The sequence below is a fragment of the Dendrobates tinctorius genome, unplaced genomic scaffold (assembly GCF_039654945.1).
Source record: "Dendrobates tinctorius isolate UK_male_01 unplaced genomic scaffold, ASM3965494v1 ptg000019l, whole genome shotgun sequence".
NCBI classification, from domain to species: domain Eukaryota; kingdom Metazoa; phylum Chordata; class Amphibia; order Anura; family Dendrobatidae; genus Dendrobates; species Dendrobates tinctorius.
In genome coordinates this window covers 49708040-49728510 of record NW_027361687.1, presented here as the reverse complement: position 1 = coordinate 49728510, position 20471 = coordinate 49708040, and the positions used below count along the sequence as shown (strand labels likewise).

Here is a 20471-nt window from a genome sequence, read left to right as displayed (position 1 = left end):
GAGGGAGTTCCTCGGGCCTCAGTAGTGAAGGGGAAAATGAACTCACAACAGTACCTCCCCCTTGAACTCACATCAGTGCCCATACAATACTGTTATTTGCATAGTAGTGCCCACGCCATATGGTTATCCACTTAATGCCGTTATCCACATTATTGTATGGGCACTGCTATGAGGAGCACTATAGCACTAGAGATGAGCGGATCTTTGACATTTGATTTCAGTAGAGCCTCCCTGGCCTGGAGGAAGGCAGAATACGTGTATGAATATGTAATAATTATGAAACGTACCCTAGAAACATTTAGTGGTGTGCAGTTTCTGCTCCTCATAGATTCCGCCTGCGTCCTCAGCGTTCATAAGTGTAAGCAGAGAAGAGGGATCTACCTTTCAGTACATCACCTCCTCCTCACTGAGACGGCAGATTGGGTGCTTGTCTGTTCTAGTATTTGGATGGGCCCCCGGAGGACCTTGGCACTGCTCTCGTGCTTATACCTTTGGTGGAGGGGCAGTTAATATTAATAATTTATTATTATGACAAAACTAATTTTGTTCATTGCTTGCATATTTAATTATAAAATGTTTTTCCTTTTTTTTTCAGGTAAACTTAGAATTAGGGCAGTAGTTTATGTGTTGGTTTTATGAAATTGTGCTGGAAATTCTTGTGTTGGTGTAAAGCAGGAGACTGATTGCAACGCGCAGGAGGCACGAGGTGGGAACAGCCAAAAACCGATTCATTTCTTTCTGATATAGCGGGAATTCACAGTGGTCAGGGAACAGCTAGTAATATGAAGGTGTAAACAGCAAGAAACAATACCACAATAAACATACAATTAAAATAATGAAAAAATCTCTAGCTGATTATACTTGTTTCCTTCCTACAAGGGTGGTACACCCGTTCCTGGGAGCTACTATGTTAGCTCTTCCTGCAACAATGGCACTAGTGGGGGTCACCAGGTTTTCCTTCTAACAAAGTCTATCAAGGAAAATTGAGCTTCTTCCTGTGTATCAACGGCCCCCTACCCCACCCATTGTCCTAACCCAGGCCAACGCCTGTACCTTACATTATGACTGGAAGGCTTATACATTACGTCATCCTTTAACTGCAGGTGTCCTCTCCTGGTCAACGTCTCCTCGCGCATCTTCAGTGATTGACCGAAGGCGAGTGTCTCCTAGGCCTGGGGAAGAGAGGGCTGGATCCTAGCTGTCGACGAGTGTCATCTGGACTCAGGCTCTGGACTAGCGTAGGGCAAAGGTTCTGATCTTGACCTGCGCAGTTTGGGCTCTGGGCAGTAGTGTAGCTACTGGTGGGGGGGCAGAGGGGGCGGTCGCCCTAGGCCCCACACTCTGAGGGGGCCCACCAGGAGCTACGCTACTGTAACTGTATTGGCGTGCACATCACACCGATACAGTTACATTCTGAGGCAGAGCAGGAAGAATCGATCTCCCTGCTCTACCACCCGGCGGCTATGGGGCCCCTGAGCAGGCAGTGGGGGGCCTGGTGCCAGCAGTGGGCCCCATCACGTTATCAGAGGATTAACTGTATCGGCATCTAGCTGGCGTGCGCTCTCCGCTGAGGCCTGTCACAGTGGCTTAATTTTCATCATCTCGCCCCAGTCCACACCACTCCTTTCCTTGGCTCCCAGGAATTTTATATCTGGGAACTCCGTCACCCAAGGCACATGACCGGGTCCCGAATATGAACTTGTTTCCCCTGCAACTCTTCTGGTGCTGGTTGGTTCTGCATGGTTTTATCCAGTCAGCAGATAGCAGTCTTTCCTCACTAATGCCACATCACGCAGGGGCTCTTCAGGGGTACCATTGCTTACTCTTACATTGGTTTCTCCTCCAAAGAACTTGACTTCCTCTACTAGCACCACTTTACTCCATGCACAAACTATGTAGTGCACCAGCCTAAAATGGACATCCAAATTCAGCCAGGTCAAATATGAGGACCATGGGGGACTAATGAGTGCAAGCTGGTTGCTGAAAAAGACGCCTTGTGCACATACCCTTAAGCCAAGTTCACATGATGTGGATTTGGTGACTTTGATGTTGCATGTTTTCTACAGTATTTCTGCACCAATTAGATTATTTGAGTCTTTTCATTGCTTTTTTATTATGTTTTTGACTTTTTATTAAACTTACTGGTATTTGACTTTGACATAACCCTACTGATATAGTCATGTTTCTGCAGCAGTATACACACAAAGCACAAATAGCCCATAATCTAAAACACTTTCCCATTTAGAATAAAATAATTCCCCAGTCTTTGAGGCGTCTTTTCTCTTTTCAAAGTGTCATCTGCCCTGTCAGTTATATCTGTTTTTGAAAAGCCCTTTTACACTGTGACCAGAATATAATGGGGGCGCTGTTGTATTGGTTCTTATGGTGAGCAGACGCTGCTGTCAGTGTTGAACTGCGTACTGCAAGTGATTTTCCTTTTAAGAGATGTTTTTATATTTTACAGGATATTGTGTGAACTCTTATTTTCAGGGGTGTAATCATAGGGGGCGTGCTACCTCTACTTCAATCAACCAACTAAAATCTGAAATATCTTAAGAGGTTGCTTAGGAATAGATAAACAAGACTGATTCTTCCAGAAACAGCGCCATTCCTGCCCACAGGTCGTCTCTGGTATTGTAACTCAGCTCTAAGTGACCGAGACTGTGCTTTTATACCACACAGAGCCAGTGAAGTTGGGGAGCACTATTTCTGGATGAATGTACCCTTGATTTCTAATCCTGGACAACCCATTTAATATTCAGCTTCTTTACTGACAGTCGGGTGATTATTGGGGTGTTTGATGATGTGGATTTTGTCATAACTCTAGAAGGCAGCTACTTATGACTTCAGTGCTCTGAGAAACCAGTGTTCTAGTAAGGGGCCCACTCCAAAATGAGGAGGACCACATAAAACCAGCCCTATCCCTACAGGCTAGAACGCCACAGCGCAGGACCAGGATTGAGGACTTCCCCTCATTGGAGTGTAGGAAGAGTCCATCTTGGTTAGAGCAGATGGTTTGCAGCACTGAGGTCGTGGATTCCAATCCTGCAAAGAAAAACACCAAGTGGACTTTTGAGCTGGTGAGGTTTTGATTTCTTGATCTATGTTACATGGAATATATACCTTCCTCCTCCTTAGAGAGCATGGTAGCTCAGTTGTTAACATTGATGGTTTACTGCAGTGATGTCCTGGGTGCAAATGTCTCCAAGTCCAAAAACTAAAAACATTGACAACAATCATTGACTATTGAACTGGTGGTGGTTTCATCACTTGTTCTGTACAAAAGCAGTGGCACACACCATTGTTAGCGCTGATGGTGTGCTGTGCTGAGGTTGTGGGTTCTAATTCTGCAAAGACAAACACCTGAAAGGCTGCAGGTAAATCTACTCACAAAGCTTTGATTGTTTGACTATGTGGAGTATACACCTTCTTTTAACTAAGCAGCATGGTGGTTTGAGTTGCTGTTTTGTTGCAGTGAAGTTATGAGTTCAAAACTCTCTAAGTCCAAAAACTAATTGTCTTCAATCCTATCATTGACTTTTGAATTGGTGATGGTTTCATCACTTGTTCTTTAACAAAAGAAATAACACAAAATTCCTTAATAAACACTGTGGGTCAATGCTGATGTTTGGCAAAAGTGAGGTACAGGGTTCAAATTGTGGCAACAACTAAAAAAATAAATGCAGATCTTTCTGTTATGGTTGCATGGTAGCTCAGTGGTCAGCACCTTTGCTTTCCACACTTGGTAACCCTGGGTTCAAATCCCCAAGGAGGTTGTGTGTTTCCTCCCAAAGAAATAGGTAGGGAAAAAGAAATGTCCCTTTTTTTGATAGCAGTATTATAAATAGATAGCTATATGAATATACATCACCCCACCAAGTGGTAATTGCTGCTTAAAAATCCGAGGGACTATCATCTTCTGAGTTAAAGTTAAGTATAGAGCAACAAAGAGTAGTAGAAGGTAAGTGTTATGATAGGGTAGCACACTAAAAACCTGCAACTGACCCTGGCGGCTTTTGTGTAAGCGGAGATAGCCCGAACATCAGACCAGATGATGGCAATTCGGACCTATGCTACCTAAAAGGCAGTTGAGTGCTTCACATTCCTCCTAAAGAATCAGAGGCCAGAGCAGAGTGTAAATTACATTCAGAAGGGAAAGTGTGCTGAAAGAGAACCCAGAGTAAAACTAACCGCAAAATAAAGGTTTATAAGCTTACTGTTAGAGGCAGGGTAAAGAAGACAAACTCTAGCTGGTCTTTCACTGACTGACTTAAACTACAGCAGTATGGATGCACATACAAACGAGACTATCACCAGTAGGAAATACCAGCAGGGGAAAGTATATAAAGCTGCACCCAAAAGGTGATAGGGCAGGCAAGATTAGTAAATTAAAACACCTGTTACCCTAAAAATACTGATTTAAGAATAATAAAATAGACAACCATAGAGAGGGTGTATCTGCTGTGACTCAGCGGACAAAGAAATCTGTCGTCAATCAAGTAAACGATCACAACCATACTTACATTCACTTTTGTTGTTATAGTAGTTGCTCGCTCACACAAGTGGCTCCTTGAGCAGTAAATTGGTCCTGCTGGGCCATCTTCCTAGAGCAGTGGGTTTATATTATTTCTTAGTGGTTTGCTATATTGTAGAACACCAGAAGCAAGCTGAAGATATAGATGAACTATTTATACATCAAATGGCCAAGTTCTCCAAAAAATATGACATAGTTGTCATGGGAGATTTCAACTATCCAGACATTTGTTGGGAATCTCTCTCAGGCAAAACTAATAGGTCAAGGAAATTCTTATCCTCTCTTGCTGACAACTTTATCTTCCAAAAGGTAGGGGAGAAAACAAGGGGATCTGCTATCTTGGATCTAATCCTTATAAACAGGGAGGAAATGGTTGAGGAGGTAAAAGTGGCTGGGACCCTAGGAGGTAGTGACCATGCTATGCTAGAATTTTGGATTACTAAAGGAGGAAGACCTGTGAAGACTCAGACATCAAGGTTAGATTTCAGAAAGCCAGATTTTAAGGGATTCAGAAAGAGAATTGGAGGGATCTAATGGCTGGATATCCTTAAAGACAAAAATGTCCAGGAAGAATGGAAAATCTTGAAAAATGAAATTCTCAAAGCACAATTGTTAACAATTCCGAAAAGAGGGAAGAATAGGAAGCATTTAAGGAAACCAGGATGGATGAACACAGAACTTAAGCACATGCTAAAAAGGAAGAAAGAAATGTTTATAAAAGAGGAAAGAGGGAGGCATATCTAAAGAAGAATATAATGCTGTCTGCAGAACGTGCAGGGCACAAATCAGATTACTAAAGCTGACAATGAATTGAGGCTTGCAAGAGACGTCAAAAGCAATAATAAAGGATTTTGGGGATATGTCAAAAGTAAAAGAAAAGTCAAAGATGCTATAGGATTTTTACAGGATGAAAATGATGAAATAGTAAGACAGGAGATGTTGGGAAGGCCGAACTTTTAAATTCCTATTTTGCATCTGTTTTCTCTCAGAAAGGAAATGTGACATCATCTGTTCTTCACTGTCCTATTAAGGGAATAGAAGAATCCAGGATATCTATATACAGAAAGATAGTGAGGAAACACTTAGCTAACCTAAATAAATTCAAGTCTCCAGGTCCAGATGAATTACACCCCAGAGTACTGAAGGAGAAGACATTTTTGAACCCCTCTCCATAATCTTTGAAAATTCTTGGAGAACAGGAGAAGTCCCAGAAAACTGGAGAAGAGCAAATGTTGTTCATATCTTCAAAAAGGGGAAGAAGGTGGACCCAGGCAACTATAGGCCGGTGAGTCTGACTTCTATACCAGAAAAGATCTTTGAACAAATTATTAAACAACATGTATGTCAGTACCTGGATAAGAATGAAGTGATTAAACAGAGTCAGCATGGGTTTGTAACTAATAAGTGTGATGTACAATGTCTGCAAGATATGTTTTCTGTTGCAATGTGCTAACAAACCCTCCATTTTCTTTGAGAAGCTGCCTGCCAGTGTCTCAGTTACATTGCACACTACAGCAGCTTCCCTTCCCCCGAGTGCCATAAACCAATTTCCTGTCACCCCATTTGGCTTCTCATGTGCCTCGGCTGAAAGAGAAGAAAAAAAGTGCGGGAAAAACTTCTTTGTTTTGAATAAAACTATGAGAGCCTATACCATAAGAACCAAATACCCTAGAGATATGAAAATCATATTTTTGTAACCTGAGCGGTCCCAGCTTCGAGACCGCGTATGTTTCGAAGTTCTACCCTGTCCAGAACATGAGATAGGATTTGCGCCCAAAGGGACGGTCATATCGCATAGATGTTTGATGTTTTCTTGATGGGCTCATTACGCTGGGAAACATGATACCACTGATGAGTCCATACCAGCTTCTCCCATAAAGTTATAGCTAATCTAAGTTTTGTAGCCAAAACATAACTTGGATAAGAGAGGTGGGATCAACCCAGAATGCACCTCTCTGTGATGTCACATAGGAAAGTCTATAAGGCATTTCCTGGGCAAACCAGCTCAGAACAGCTGCAGAGTCCATGCTGACAAGAACTCAGATGAGCGGAGAAGTGCAGCTCCGCCTCCACCCACCTTAAAGCCACATGGTCTGCCTAAGGAACAATATGGAACTGTGAGTGTAATCTCTTTGTTTTCTCCACTTTTATTTTATACCTGTACTGTACATATTTTATGTCTCAATTTTATAGCAACTTTTATCTGTAATCACTGTCCTCTTTCGGAAAATAAATGAAATAATTATTTAGATCTGTCTCTATGCTCTAAGACTCGAACTATACGCCTTTGTTAGATAATCGCTACTAATTCGAGGGGTTTGCCATGGACCCTCTTAATTTAACACTGTGAATTAAGTAACCGTGACTGGTGGCAGCGCGTTGTGCACGGCTATTGCGGCTTGCTGGCAGTCTAGAAGGGTCTTATATTGCTGAGTAAGGGGCTTCAGCCACAGCATTGATAATTCCCTTACTGCAGAAGCCTAATTGCCGGTTCACAACAGGCAGCCCGTCCGGCGACTAATTATCCTAGGTGCAGTTCCCTGACTGACCTGAGGGTAAGGGGGGCGCCGGAGAGCTGCGAGTTCCAAAGTGGAACTGAGAAAGTGGGATATACATAAATCCCCGCAGTACTTGGAAGATTGATAGCAGTGGTGGGGCATCCAAATTAAACTCCCCCTGCGGCAAATTGTAGAGCGAGATTAGCTTGCTGGATATTTTTGTCACATGGTGCCGGTGGTGGGATAACTAAGATAAGCCCCAACGGTGCCTGTGATAGCCGTGTGCCGGCATTGTGTCACGTCCCTCCGTCCGCTGATACACCGGTGTCAGTGGTGGGATTGTGACATAGTGGTGACACAGGGTCCGCTGTCGGTCACGTATTGGTGGCAGCGGGACCCCCGTTAGTGTCGCCCGTAAGTAGACGAACGGCGGTGGGCTATTCGTCACAATAAGTCATGTCAGACTAACTTAATTTCCTTCTATGACGGAATCACTGATTGGGTGGATCAAGGAAATGCTGTAGATATAGTATATCTTGACATCATCAAAGCATTTGACAAAGTATCTCATACAATCCTTATTGAAAAAATGGCTAAGTATGGCATGGACAAGGCAACTGTTAGGTGGATTCATAACTGGCTTAGTGATCGGACCCAAAGAGTGGTCGTAAATGGCTGCACATCCAGTTGGAAGAATGTCTCAAGTGGGGTACCACAGGGCTCTGTCCTGGGCCCTGTATTGTTCAAGATCTTTATCAACGATTTAGATGAAGGAATTGAGGGTAAACTGATTAAATTTGCTGATGACACAAAGCTAGGAGGGATAGCTAATACCAGAGAAGAGAGAGAGAGGATTCAAAAAGATATAAATAAACTGGAGCAGTGGGCAGCAACTAACAGAATGGTTTTTAACAGGGAAAAATGCAAAGTACTACATCTGGGCAATGAAAAAAACATATACAGAATGGGAGGAATAGGGCTAAGCAACAGCACATGTGAAAAAGACTTGGGTGTACTAATAGATCACAGACTGAATATGAGTCAACAGTGTGATGCAGCAGCAAAAAAGGCAAATGCAATTCTAGGATGTATTAACAAAAGCATACAGTCTAGATCACATGAAGTCATTATTGCCCTCTACTCCTCTTTGGTCAGACCTCATCTGGAATATTGTGTCCAGTTTTGGGCACCACATTTTAAAAAAGTCATCAACAAACTGGAGAAAGTTCAGAAAAGAGCGACCAGAATGGTGACCGGTCTGCAAACCCTGTCTTATGAGGAAAGGTTGCAGGATTTGGGAATGTTTAGTTTGCAAAAGAGAAGACTGAGAGGAGACTTAATAGCTGTCTACAAATATCTAAAGGGTTGTCACATTGTAGAAGGAACATCTTTATTCTCATTTGCGCAAGGAAAGACTAGAAGCAATGGGATGAAACTGAATGGGAGGAGACACAGATTAGATATTAGAAAAAACTTTTTGACAGTTAGAGTGATCAATGAGTGGAACAGGCTGCCACGAGAAGTGGTGAGTTCTCCTTCAATGGAAGTCTTCAAACAGAGGCTGGACAGACATCTGACTGGGATGATTTAGCGAATCCTGCTTTGAGCAGGCGGTTGGACCAGATGACACAGGAGGTCCCTTCCAACTCTACAATTCTATGATTCTAGGAGTTTGTATGTTCTCCCCGTGTTTGCGTGGGTTTCCTCTAGGGTCTCTGGTCTCCTCCCATACTCCAAAGGCATACACAGGTAGGGAGAGAGGGTCCCATTGGTCACCCTGGGATCATCTCTCGGGAGTCAATGGGTTATGTTTAATTGCTCCTGTCTCTTTTCGACAGCAGCATTTAAACAGTTATGACACACCTCACCCACCAGGTGGTTTTGCTGCTATAACAGGGAACTTATCAGCCTCTGAATTAACTGGTAAGTGTATAATCCAATGATGGATGGGTGGGAATTAAGCATGGCTGGAGCACTGCCAATCATGTGGAGCCACAGCAAGATGCAGGGAAGGGATTGATACTCCTGTCCTGATAAGGCTTGAACCTGGAGCACAATTCTCTGATCCGGAGTCTAACGTGATAACATTACACCATGGACTCTGGATCCATCCTGGATTCTCACTTTGTACAAATTGCCCTAAACTACATAGCGTCGTGCACATACATTCATGAGATATGAACCATGTTGTTGTAAGGGGATGGAAGAATTTTACTGCTTTCCCTTTCCTTCTCAGGTGGACCCGGTACCGCATGTTTTAATGTAATGTAAATTCTGCATATGTTTGTTGATATAATGTGGTAATGCTACATGAGTAAATGTATTATCACTGATATGAAGGGTATCGCTACACCCAATGGTGTATTACCTTAGAAGTTAAATCTATAGTGTATATATATGTTCTGCTATGTCTTTATGTATACTGTCTTAGATATTGTTGTTGCTATGTACATAGGTTGTGCACTGTGGTTTATAGTGACAGCGTAGTACCTTCATTTGGCCACAAGATGGTGGGCATTTCAGTACACACAGTTCTTAGATTAATATACAAGTCAGGACATGTTTAGAGTAGGAGGGGCTGTGAGGTAAGAGAGGAACATTTCCTGTTTTTCTGGAGTCGGGCTAGGGAGCTGAAGGAGCTCACTTGGGGCCAGAGGGTCACCCCACCATCCAAGGGGCTATTGCCCAGGGGACAATGCAGTGGCCCCGTAACATTTGAAGCTTAAGCCCAGCCATCCAGGGTCAGTGGGAAGAAGACTGCAACAGTGACAGCAGTGAGAACAGTGTCAGTGCAAGGAGAGGCCGGTGTTCTAACTGTGGACACAGCAGAAAGGATGGGCAGGTCATTCACCATGTGGCAGATCGCAGCCTGGGCGCATTCTCTCACAGCTGGGGCGAGACGCCTAAGGGAACCACCAGTGAGTCTGGACAGGGAGGACGCTGAGGGGCCGTGTGTCACAGTCCGACCCGGGTACGAGCTATGTGACAGTGAGAGAAGTACAGGGAAAGTGGAAGATATGCACTGCTTGAAATGTGTTGTTAATGCTGTAACACAACTGGATGTGCTGTGTCCTGAAGTCAGTAAAGTTGTTCAGTTGAAAATTGATATGGACTGTGTCTCAATTCTGGCAAATTTGCCTGGAGAGGGTCTTCTGCAGCAGAGGGAAGACCCTGAAGGAGCTGGACCTGGAGACACAGGTATGCTGATTAATGGACATTATTTTCATGAAAGAGGAGGTCAGGGCACAGAGATGAATAAGTGTGTGGCCATGACTACAGCCCTGTCCCTCTCTTAGGCCTCTTTCACACTTCAGTTTTTTGCCATCAGTCAAAATCCGCCAAAATTTGAAATTGGCGGATCCGCAAAAAAATGTATAAAACGGATGCAAGCTGATGGGACGGATCCGTTTTTTTAAGGATCCGCCATACCGATTTTATTGCGGATCCTCAACAAAACGGATCCTTCCCATCCGTTGGCATCCGTTTTATACATCCGTTGGATCCGTTTTCTTGCGGATCCGTTTTTCCACGCCTCCAAAATGGGATGCTCCCAAATATGATTCGCTCTTGGAAAATGCTCTCAAATGTGATTGGATGCTGGAAACTAGGGAGAAATATATCTAGGGTGTTGTGATACAATTTCTTTGAAAGGTTTTAGAGCTAGTGGCAGCGATGGAAGGAGTTAGTGCGAGTCTGGAAGGAGTTATTGCGAGTATTGACAGCTTCAGTGTGGAATTGGATCTTCACTTGAATCAGTTGGCAATTATTGCTCTTGAGACGGAGAAAAGAAGATTGCGATTCCTGCATATGAGGAGACGGCGCCAGTGGATTCATCCCATTAATGCGCAGAGGTTCACCCGTGGTGTTTTTTCCACATTGTACCTGGAATTGAGTGATAATCCGCACAAGTTCTTCAACTACGTGCGCATGAGGCTGGAATTCTTTGAGATATTGGTGGATCGTGTTGGAGAACAAATCCGGAGAAGGGACACACAAATGCGGTTTTCTATATCACCGGCGGAGCGTTTGATGGTGACCCTTCGGTAAGTTATCTAAATTTTAAAATGTTTCTGATTCTGCAGGATTTTATTGTTATGTTATGGCTTGTAGTTTGTATTAATTTTACTGTTTCAATTTTTTTTAACAGATTCCTGGCAACTGGAGAATCCTTCACCTCCCTCCATTTGCAGTTCCGGATTGGGATTTCAACTATTGCTGGAATTGTACAACAGACCTGCAGGGCATTATGGGATTCTCTACAGGAGGAATACATTCCAGAGCCAACACAGGAGAGGTGGCTGGAGATTGCAGAGAAGTTTCAAGAAATCTGCCAGTTTCCAAACTGCATCGGTGCCGTGGATGGCAAGCATATCAGGATTGTGAAACCTATGGGATCTGGTTCACAGTTTTACAACTATAAGAAATACTTTTCTATTGTGCTGATGGCCATTTCGGATGCAAACTGCAAATTCATTGCCGTGGACATTGGTGCATACGGTCGTTCTAATGACTCTCAGGTATTCAAGATGTCCACCATGGGCCGTCGCTTGTATGGAGACAATTTTGACTTCCCACCTCCAAGACCACTCCCTGGAACAACAGGCCCACCAATGCCTTTTGTGTGCGTTGGCGACGATGCTTTTCAGCTTTCTAAACACCTACTCAAACCATATGGTAGTCGTGGATTAACACACCGGAAAAGAATCTATAACTATCGGTTAACCAGAGCGTACAGAGTTGTGGAGTGTGCGTTTGGAATTTTAACTGCCAAATGGAGAGTCCTGTTAACAGCCATGAAAATGAAAACAGAGACTGTGGATGAGGTGGCGAAGGCCTGTGTAATCCTGCACAATTTTGTCCTTTCAAAGGAACCAGTTTCCATCGATGATAATCTGTCTGGAACCACCTTGTGGGATTATGACCAACAAACTTTTCGGTGTACTGGATCAGTGGCAAGAATCAGGGACACCTTTGCAGACTATTTTGTGACCCCAGAGGGACAAGTGGACTGGCAAGATGACATGATATAATTTTCTATACCAATTGTGAGTAATTTTTTTTTTTTTTTTTTTAACTGAAATGTTACCAAGTGTTTGGATTTCCCAAGCATTGTTTTACCATGTGATTTGGTTTACCTTTTTTTTTTTCTTCAAGTTTTACACTTTACCAGTGTTACCAATTGTTAGGTACCAAGCATAAAGTTTTACGAGTGTTACCAAGTTTTACCAGTGTTACCAATTGTTGGGTACCAAGCATAAAGTTTTACTAGTGTTACCAATTGTTGGGTACAAATTGTTGGGTACCAAGCATAAAGTTTTACCAAGTGTTGTTTTGCACTTACAAATGTACCAAGTGTAAAATGTGACACTTTGAAATTTTACCAAGTGTTGTGTACCAAGCGTTTCACACTTTGAAATGGTACCAAATGTTGTGCTACCAAGTGTTTTTTTGTACCTTGTACACCACCGGTGTACTGTGAAATATTGTTGTGTGTTGTGTTACCAAGTGTTGTGTTTACCTTTTGCACCACTGGTGTAATTTGAATATTTCAAAAGAAGCAAAAAAGAAACAACACAAAGTTTTTTGAAAAAAAAAAAACAGTTTATTTCTGAATTTGTAATATTGTAATTTTTTTTTTTTTTTTTTGGTATATATTACCTTTTTTGTAATTTTTTTTTGGTATATATTACTTTTTGTAACTTTTTCTTGGTATATATTACCTTTTTTTATTTTTTATTTATTTATTTTTTTTAAGAAAACATCACAGAGTGTGGTGATAATGTTGGGTGGAGATAGTATTGGAGGGGTTAACAGGGTTGACCACATCGAGGGGGGGTAGAGGACTGGGGAGGGAGTTGGTGAGGACCAGAAGTGGAAGGGGGGTTTAACACATGTGGTTGGGACGGGAGTGGATGGACAGATGAGGTTTGTGGGTACATTGAAGGTGTATGTGGGGGTGGGTATGGTGAGGGCATTGGGGTATAATGCAATGGGGAAGGTAGGTACTGGGAAGAATGGAATGGGGAACTAGAGAAAGGAGAGGGAGTGGTAGGAGGAGGGACTTCTGTGTGATGGATGGTGGTGGAAGGATGGACGGGGGAAGGATGGACTGTGGAAGGATAGACAGGGGGAGGATGAGATGCTTCAGCAAGCACTTCCACTAGAGCATTCTGACAGGCTTGCATCACACGCATCTGCTGGTGAGTACTTAAACCTTCCATTTGCCGGACAACAGATTGAAAAAAGGTATGTCTCGGTGTCTGGTTTGATTCTAAATTCATCTGTTCCATGTATCTTCTGAGTTCCATGATACTTTGATTGATCATGGTCAACCCAGAAGATAACCGTTGTCCATAAGTGTGGAGACCGTGTTGAACAGTTGACTTTAGACTCAAACAGTCAGACAAGGTCATCCTTTCCTGACTCCTCAGACGCTGCCGGCCAGAACCAAAAGTTGGTCGAGATGTTGCGGCAGTGTCTGAGGGGTGGGGAACAGGGAACAAGTCGTCACCAGCAGCTTCATGTGATGAAGTCTGCCCTGCTGCTCCAGTGCTGGTGGAGGGGATAGAGGGATGAGACAAGAGGGTAGGTACAGAGGGGTGGGATACCTCGATGTGGTCACCGGGGGCGGTCTCACTAGGGATCACTCCAGAGGGACGCAATTCTGATGCCGACTCCCGAGTGCTGCAGATGGTGCTAAAAAAAAAAGAGAAAAAAAAATGTATATTAAAAATATTGATATTTAATTTAAGTCTGCTGAAAAAAAAATTGGTTAAACATTTCTACTACAGGAATTGTTTGGGGAATATTTACCTTCTGCACACCATTGTAGATCGCAGGAACGCCAGGGCTTTGTAGTTTTTGTACTGGGGTCCCCGGCGTCCTCCCGACGATCCACTCGGGGTCTGAATCTCTTTGTTGTAGTCCCTCTTGAAGCGATCCCGGAGCGACCACCACCGTGTGATAACCCTGTCACCTGTGAAGCAAAAAAAAAAAAAAAAAAAAAAAGGTTTAGTATTCAACACTTCACATGCTGGAAATATAAGTTACTGAAGTTGTAATACTTACGCACAAAATCCCTGGTCCTCGCATTGAGTTCCTCCCAGTTGTCAATAACTGAAGAACAGACTTCATCCCAGAGCCGTCGGGTGGTTGGTTGGTCGGCGTGAAGACGGTTTGCCATGTTCGACAGCGGCTCCCGGATTTCCACCTCACGGATGAGGTCATCGGTATCAATAAAGACACCCTCCTCCTGATGTCTGCGGGGAGCACGCTGTGAAACCTGTGAAGATAAAAAACAAAAAGCAAAAAATTACATTATATTCAAACACATGATGTTCATTTAAACAATTATCCAAATAGGGTTACTTACCTTTTGCCGACCACCAGAGGCATCACCTTGACGACCCTGGGATGTCCTGGGAGTCACTCTAGTGCGGGCACCGGATTCTTAAGACTGTGGGAAAAAAAAAAAATTTTGTTTGGATGGATGCGTAGTTATGGTGTGTGCACTGTGATGAATGTTTGTGTTGGGTGTAGCATTATGTATCTGTGTATGTGCTAAACTTACAATCTGCGCACCCCCTCCGTGTGTCTCTCCACCCTGCACGTCTCCTCCTGGAAGCTCCTCTGAATCAGCTTCCTGTTAAAACATAATAGGATAGTGTTTTTAACCCCAAAAAAATTATTTTAAATAAAAAAAAACAAAATTTTTTTTACCTCAGCTCGCTGATGATGTGAGGGGGAGCTTTCAGGAGAAGACATTACGGCTTGGGGCAGCTGCGTTGCTTCCTGAACTGATCTGCAAGTATAAACACACTTGTTAAGCTACTATACAAAGTATCATAATAAGCTTTCAGGCGTTTATACTTACAGGGAAAATGTTTGGCTGGCAGTCTCTGCTTCGGCCTGGCTGGCAGTCTCTGTTGCGGTCTGGCTGGCCCTCTCTGCTGCGACCCTCTCTGCTGCGGCCTTGCTGGTAGTGCTTGAAGTGATCTGCAAGTATAAAGACACTCTTTAAGCTACTATACAGAGGATCATAATAAGCTTTCAGGTCTTTATACTTACAGGGAAACTAATGGTTGCCTGTACGCCGCGGTGTGGCTGTTCCTCTCTGCTGCAGTCAGGGTTACTGTTTCTGCTGCGGTCTGACCGGTCATCTCTGCTGCGTTGTTGATCCCTGCTGCAGTCTGAATCTCTGCTGCGTTCTCCATCCCTGCTGCGGTTGGGCTGGCCATGTCTTCTGCTTGTATGGTGGCGCTTCATTGTGTGAACTGAAAGAAAATGATATGAAAGTTTAAAAAAAAAAAAAAAAAACATTTTGTATGTGTAATTCCCTGAAACTAATTATACGCAATTTTAAGTGTTTGCATGTCTACATTCCCTTATCTCAGAGTGTAACCAGTGATTGAAGGTGTGTAATATTTTGTGTAAACCCACTTTGTGTTTTGTAACTGAGTGTAACCAGTAATTGAAGGTGTGTAATTGCTGTGTATACCAGTTTGCATTCCCTGAAACTCTCACCGAGAGTGTAACCAGTGATTAAAGGTCTCACCGAGTGTAACCAGTGATTGAAGGTGTGTAATTGCTGTGTATACCAGTGTTTGCATTCCCTGAAACTCTCAACAGAGTGTAACCAGTGATTGAAGGTGTTTATACCCACTGTGTTTGCATGTTTTTGAATTCCCTGAAAAACTCAGCTGTGTATACCCATTTTTTCATGGTATGTTGCAATCTCACTTTTAACCACACTTGTATACCAAAAAATTTTAATTACCTGTATGGTAACTTAATTTTACCTTTTTTAAAATGATACAAAGGAGATTTTTTCAAAACAATTTATTTATTTTTTTTTATTATTTTTTTTTCCAACAAATAGGAGCTACTCTGCTCTTTATTTTAAATACCACAATAAATGAAAAATAAAAAAACGCAAATTTACAACAGATACATTACAAAATTAAAATATTTAAAAAAAACCACAAACACGCATAACACACACTCCAGGTGTCTTGCAGGTGGAAGATTTGCAGCGGAGTTTGAAATTCTATCAGTCAGGCTGGTGTTTGATGTCTGGTTCGGTGTCTTCAGTGTGGCTGTTGCCAGATGTCTGGGCCCAATAACACCACATACAATACCAGTTAGGCCGGTTTCACATTTGCACTTTATAGCGCAGCAATGGCCTGCACACGTCCACCACTAATCCCCGCCTACTACCGCACATGAACACTTGCGATCTGCGCACCCTATCTTTATCATAGGGTGCGCAGATGGTGCGCTGGCAGGATTTTACCGTGTGCTGCGCACTTTTGAAGGTGTGCCGTGCGCGCCAAAATGCAACATGCTGCGTTTGGCGCACAAGGGCACACCTTCAAAAGTGCGCAGCACACGGTAAAATCCTGCCAGCGCACCATCTGCGCACCCTATGATAAAGATAGGGTGCGCAGATCGCAAGCGTTCATGTGCGGTAGTAGGCGGGGATGACCGGATGGGACGGTAATTGCGGTGGACGTGTGCAGGAAATCGCTGCGCTATAAAGTGCAAATGTGAAACCGGCCTAAATGGTATTGTATGTGGTGTTATTGGGCCCAGACATCTACATCAAACACCAGCCTGACTGATACAGTCAGGCTGGTGTTTGATGTAGATGTCTGGGCCCAATAACACCATACAATACGGTTTCACATTTGCACTTTATAGCGCAGCAATTTCCTGCACACGTCCGCCACTAATCCCCACCTACTAGCGCACATGAATGCTTGCAATCTGCGCACCCCATACTAAAGATAGGGTGTGCAGATCGCAAGCGTCCATGTGTGCTAGTAGGCGGTGATGACCAGATGGGACGGGGATTAGTGGCGGACGTGTGCAGGTTATCACTGCGCTATAAAGTGCAAATATGAAACCAGCCTTACACCACACAATCACAGCAAGAAATACAATATTAAAGTTGTATGAAAATAAAAAGCAGTACACATGCAACAGAAAAAAAAAAAAAATGCATTACACACAGGCCACACACACACACACACACACACACACACACACACACACACACACACACACACACACACACACACACACACACACACGCACGCTCCAGGGGTCTTGCAGGTGGTAGACTTGCAGCTGGGCAGACAGGTTTTATAGCTCTAGTTGAATCTTCTGTCAGGCAGGCTGGAGTCGGATATCTTGCTTGCTTGGAGTCTTCAGTGTTGCTGGTGCCGGATTGTCTGGGCCCAATTACACCACATACCATACACCACTCAATCGCAGCAATCACAGCATAAAAAATACAATATAATTACAGTTGTATGAAAATAAAAAGCAGTACACATGCAACAGAAAAAAAAAAAAAATGGAAAAAAAAATAAAAATGCATTACACACACTGGCCACACACACACACACGCTCCAGGGGTCTTGCAGGTGGTAGACTTGCAGCTGTGCAGACAGAAGATCAGGCAGGCTGCAGTTGGATATCTTGCTTGGAGTCTTCAGTGTTGCTGGTGCCGGATTGTCTGGGCCCAATTACACCACATACCATACACCACTCAATCGCAGCAATCACAGCATAAAAAATACAATATAATTACAGTTGTATGAAAATAAAATGCAGTACACAAGCAACAGAAAAAAAAATATAAAAAAAACAACAGACATGCAACACTCGCAGACCACACACACACACGCTACACACTAGCAGGCCATACACACAGAAATGTCATAGGTATACTCACACTTGGTAGCTGGTACTGGCAGGCCTCTTGATAGCTGTGTGGCTGCAGGCTTGGTGGGTGGATGGCTTGCTTGCTGTCTGGCTGGCTTGCTGTCTGGCTGCTACTGCATGTCTGGGCCCAATTAGCCCATCTTATATAGTTTTGGGACTGTCTGGAAAAGTATCTTTTTTTCTGGGCATGCGCAGTGCGATTTTGCGGATCCTGCCGGCGGATTCCGCAAAATCGCGGATCCCGGCGGATCCGCCGCCCATAGGCGCCCATTCTACTGCATGGCGGATGACGGCGGATCCACCGTCATCCGCCATTTTGACGTCGAAAAAAACGTTACATGCTCCGTCCCCCTCAGACAGAATCCGCAAGGAATTTTGCGGATCCGCCGAATAACGGACGCAACGGACGACCATCCGTCAAAATCCGCCACTAATGTATCCCAATGGGGGGAAAATGGCGGATCCGCAACAAGAAAAGCGGATCCGCCATTTTCAAATTTTGGCGGATTTTGACTGATGGCAAAAAACTGAAGTGTGAAAGAGGCCTTACACTGTATCGCCTCAGTTCACATTATCCAGATATCTGACAAGTGAGCACATGTAACATCATTCAAACAGCTTGTGCTGTTCTGTGTAAGTTATGCTCTTCAGTTTTCTATGTATTGTATTTTTCATGTTAAGCATAGTACCATTCCTACATGTCACTCTGCTGCCATCTAATGGCCCTTTTCTGTATAGCAGCATGTAATTATTTAATTCTTATGGGTGTGCGTTCCACTTCCGGTTCAAGGGTCACCTTTTCCTCCTAGCAGCCATGTCATTTTAGTTTCAGTGGGAGAGATACCGTTGTACCGAGCTGAGAAAGGCATCAGTTTTCGACCACTCTTCTCTTTGCTGTTCTCTATCACACTTTGTTTACATCTGCATTTCTGGAGGAGTACTGTATTACCGATTGTACGCTGTATGTTCAGATTTACAAATAAACAAGTCTGGATTGCACAATCCCCGGTATGCATCATCTCTCCTGACGCTGGACAGCATCGGTCCTGTCTGCTCTGCATTGAGGAAACGGAGGTAGGAATCTCTCTCAGCCCCAATCAACCACCTCTCCATTCACCTCATGTGGGGACAGAACACAGCTAAAAGACTCAACTGGCCAAGAGTCACTTATTTATCCACGCGATGTTTCAGATGAGAATAGCGACCAAACATCTGACAAATAAAACTTTGCACACTGAGTGTACGTTATACAACCATAGCTCCCAACCATCCCGGAATCTGCGGGACAGTCCCTTTTTTGCCCCACCCACTCGCTGTCCCACCCAGGAATCTATTTTTCCCACACTGCAGGGAGATAAGCTGCATGCCTCTCCCATGCACCGACCCCATCCTCGCCCTCCCAGAGACCCACCGCAGCCTCTCACAGCCTGCAATCACGTCGCTTGGCTGTTCTCTTCTGTGGCACAGGACCTGTGATGAGGTCACAGGAGGGGAGGAGTCAGGGGTCACATGATCCGAGGCCCCTGATCATGTGACCCCTGATTGTTCCCCTCCTGTGACCTCATCACAGGTCCTGTGCGCTCAGCCCTCGGTGTATGCCTCCCCGTTACTCGACTTTCCCCTCTCCAGTCCATACTTAATGCAGCAGTCAGGGTCATCTATCTGGCTAATCGGTACTCGGACGTGTTCGCTCTTCCCCAGTCCTTGCATTGGTTGCCCATTCATTATAGGATCCAATTCAAAGTACTTGTTCTCACCCACAAAGCTCTCCACAGTGCAGCCCCCCTACATGTCCTCCCTCATTTCTGTCTATCGGCCTAACCGACTGCTGTGCTCTGCAAATGACTAACCTCTGCACTAAGGCTGGTTTCACATTAGCGCTTTTGTGCGCAGCGCATCGGGCGCACCAGTGCGCATGCGCACCTATATTTTACATGATGTGCGCATGGTTTTGCGCATTTTTGCGCTTTCGTGCGCATGCGTTTTTTTGTCTTTCGCGCCAGGCGCGTCAGACGCAACATGTTGCATTTTTGGTTCCGCCCTGTCTCGTTAAAACAACGCATGCGCACGGAATGCGCACAGAATGCGCAAAAACACCACATTGGAGCCTATGGGAGCGCAATACTTGCGCATGGTCTTGCGCACGCTTGCGTTTTTATGCGCATGCGTTTTTTAAATAAACATGACTGAAATTTGGTCTAGACAGTAAAAAAAAAACAAAAAACCAAGGTGATAAAATGGTGTGGGCACTGGGATTCCACAATACTTTAAGGATTGCTCACTAGTGGACACACAGCACAAGCTGCACCAATGTAAGTATGAAAAACCTAATGTCTGGCTGAAATTTCAATACATTTCTATGTACTTATGTCTCTTTTTTTTTTTATTGCAGCATGTCTTCATCTGGTGAAGAATATGTCCCCGGGACAGGGCAAGAGGCAGAAGAAGTGAGTACTATGCTTCCGTATGGATTTGAAAAAATAAACACATGTGATTAATTTTTTACGTTTAATTTTCAGACCTCATCCTCCATCACGCCACCACCACCGGAGGAACGGCAGGAGCAGCAAGGCCAAGTGCGGGCGGGTAGACGTGATGTAAGTACAGACGGACTGTTTTTTTTTTTTTTTTTTTACTTATTTTCTAGTCTGGTTTATTTTTTTTATTTTTTTTTTGGTATTTTTTTTTTTTTTTTTTTTAAATTTTCATGG

General features: G+C 43.8%; 1 protein-coding gene across 5 annotated transcripts; it reads right to left on the bottom strand.

Moving 5' to 3' along the window:
* Positions 1 to 12763: 12763 nt before the first annotated feature.
* On the bottom strand, positions 12764 to 15906 carry LOC141082933 (uncharacterized). Of its 5 annotated transcripts, XM_073567000.1 has the most exons (6): positions 14752 to 15906; positions 14603 to 14674; positions 14405 to 14488; positions 14101 to 14314; positions 13846 to 14008; positions 12764 to 13728 (listed from the first exon to the last, which is right to left on the bottom strand). In XM_073567000.1, the coding sequence occupies exons 3-6, from the start codon at positions 14425 to 14427 to the stop codon at positions 13676 to 13678; spliced, it is 453 nt and encodes a 150-aa protein (XP_073423101.1). In that variant the 5' UTR covers positions 14428 to 14488; positions 14603 to 14674; positions 14752 to 15906; the 3' UTR covers positions 12764 to 13675. The 5 variants fall into 5 exon arrangements, with proteins under 5 accessions (XP_073423101.1, XP_073423098.1, XP_073423100.1 ...); XM_073566997.1 differs by having other exon boundaries at positions 12767 to 13728; positions 14101 to 14488; positions 14752 to 15879; XM_073566999.1 differs by having other exon boundaries at positions 12767 to 13728; positions 14101 to 14674; positions 14752 to 14833; positions 14906 to 15879.
* Between the last annotated feature and the right edge of the window lie 4565 nt (positions 15907 to 20471).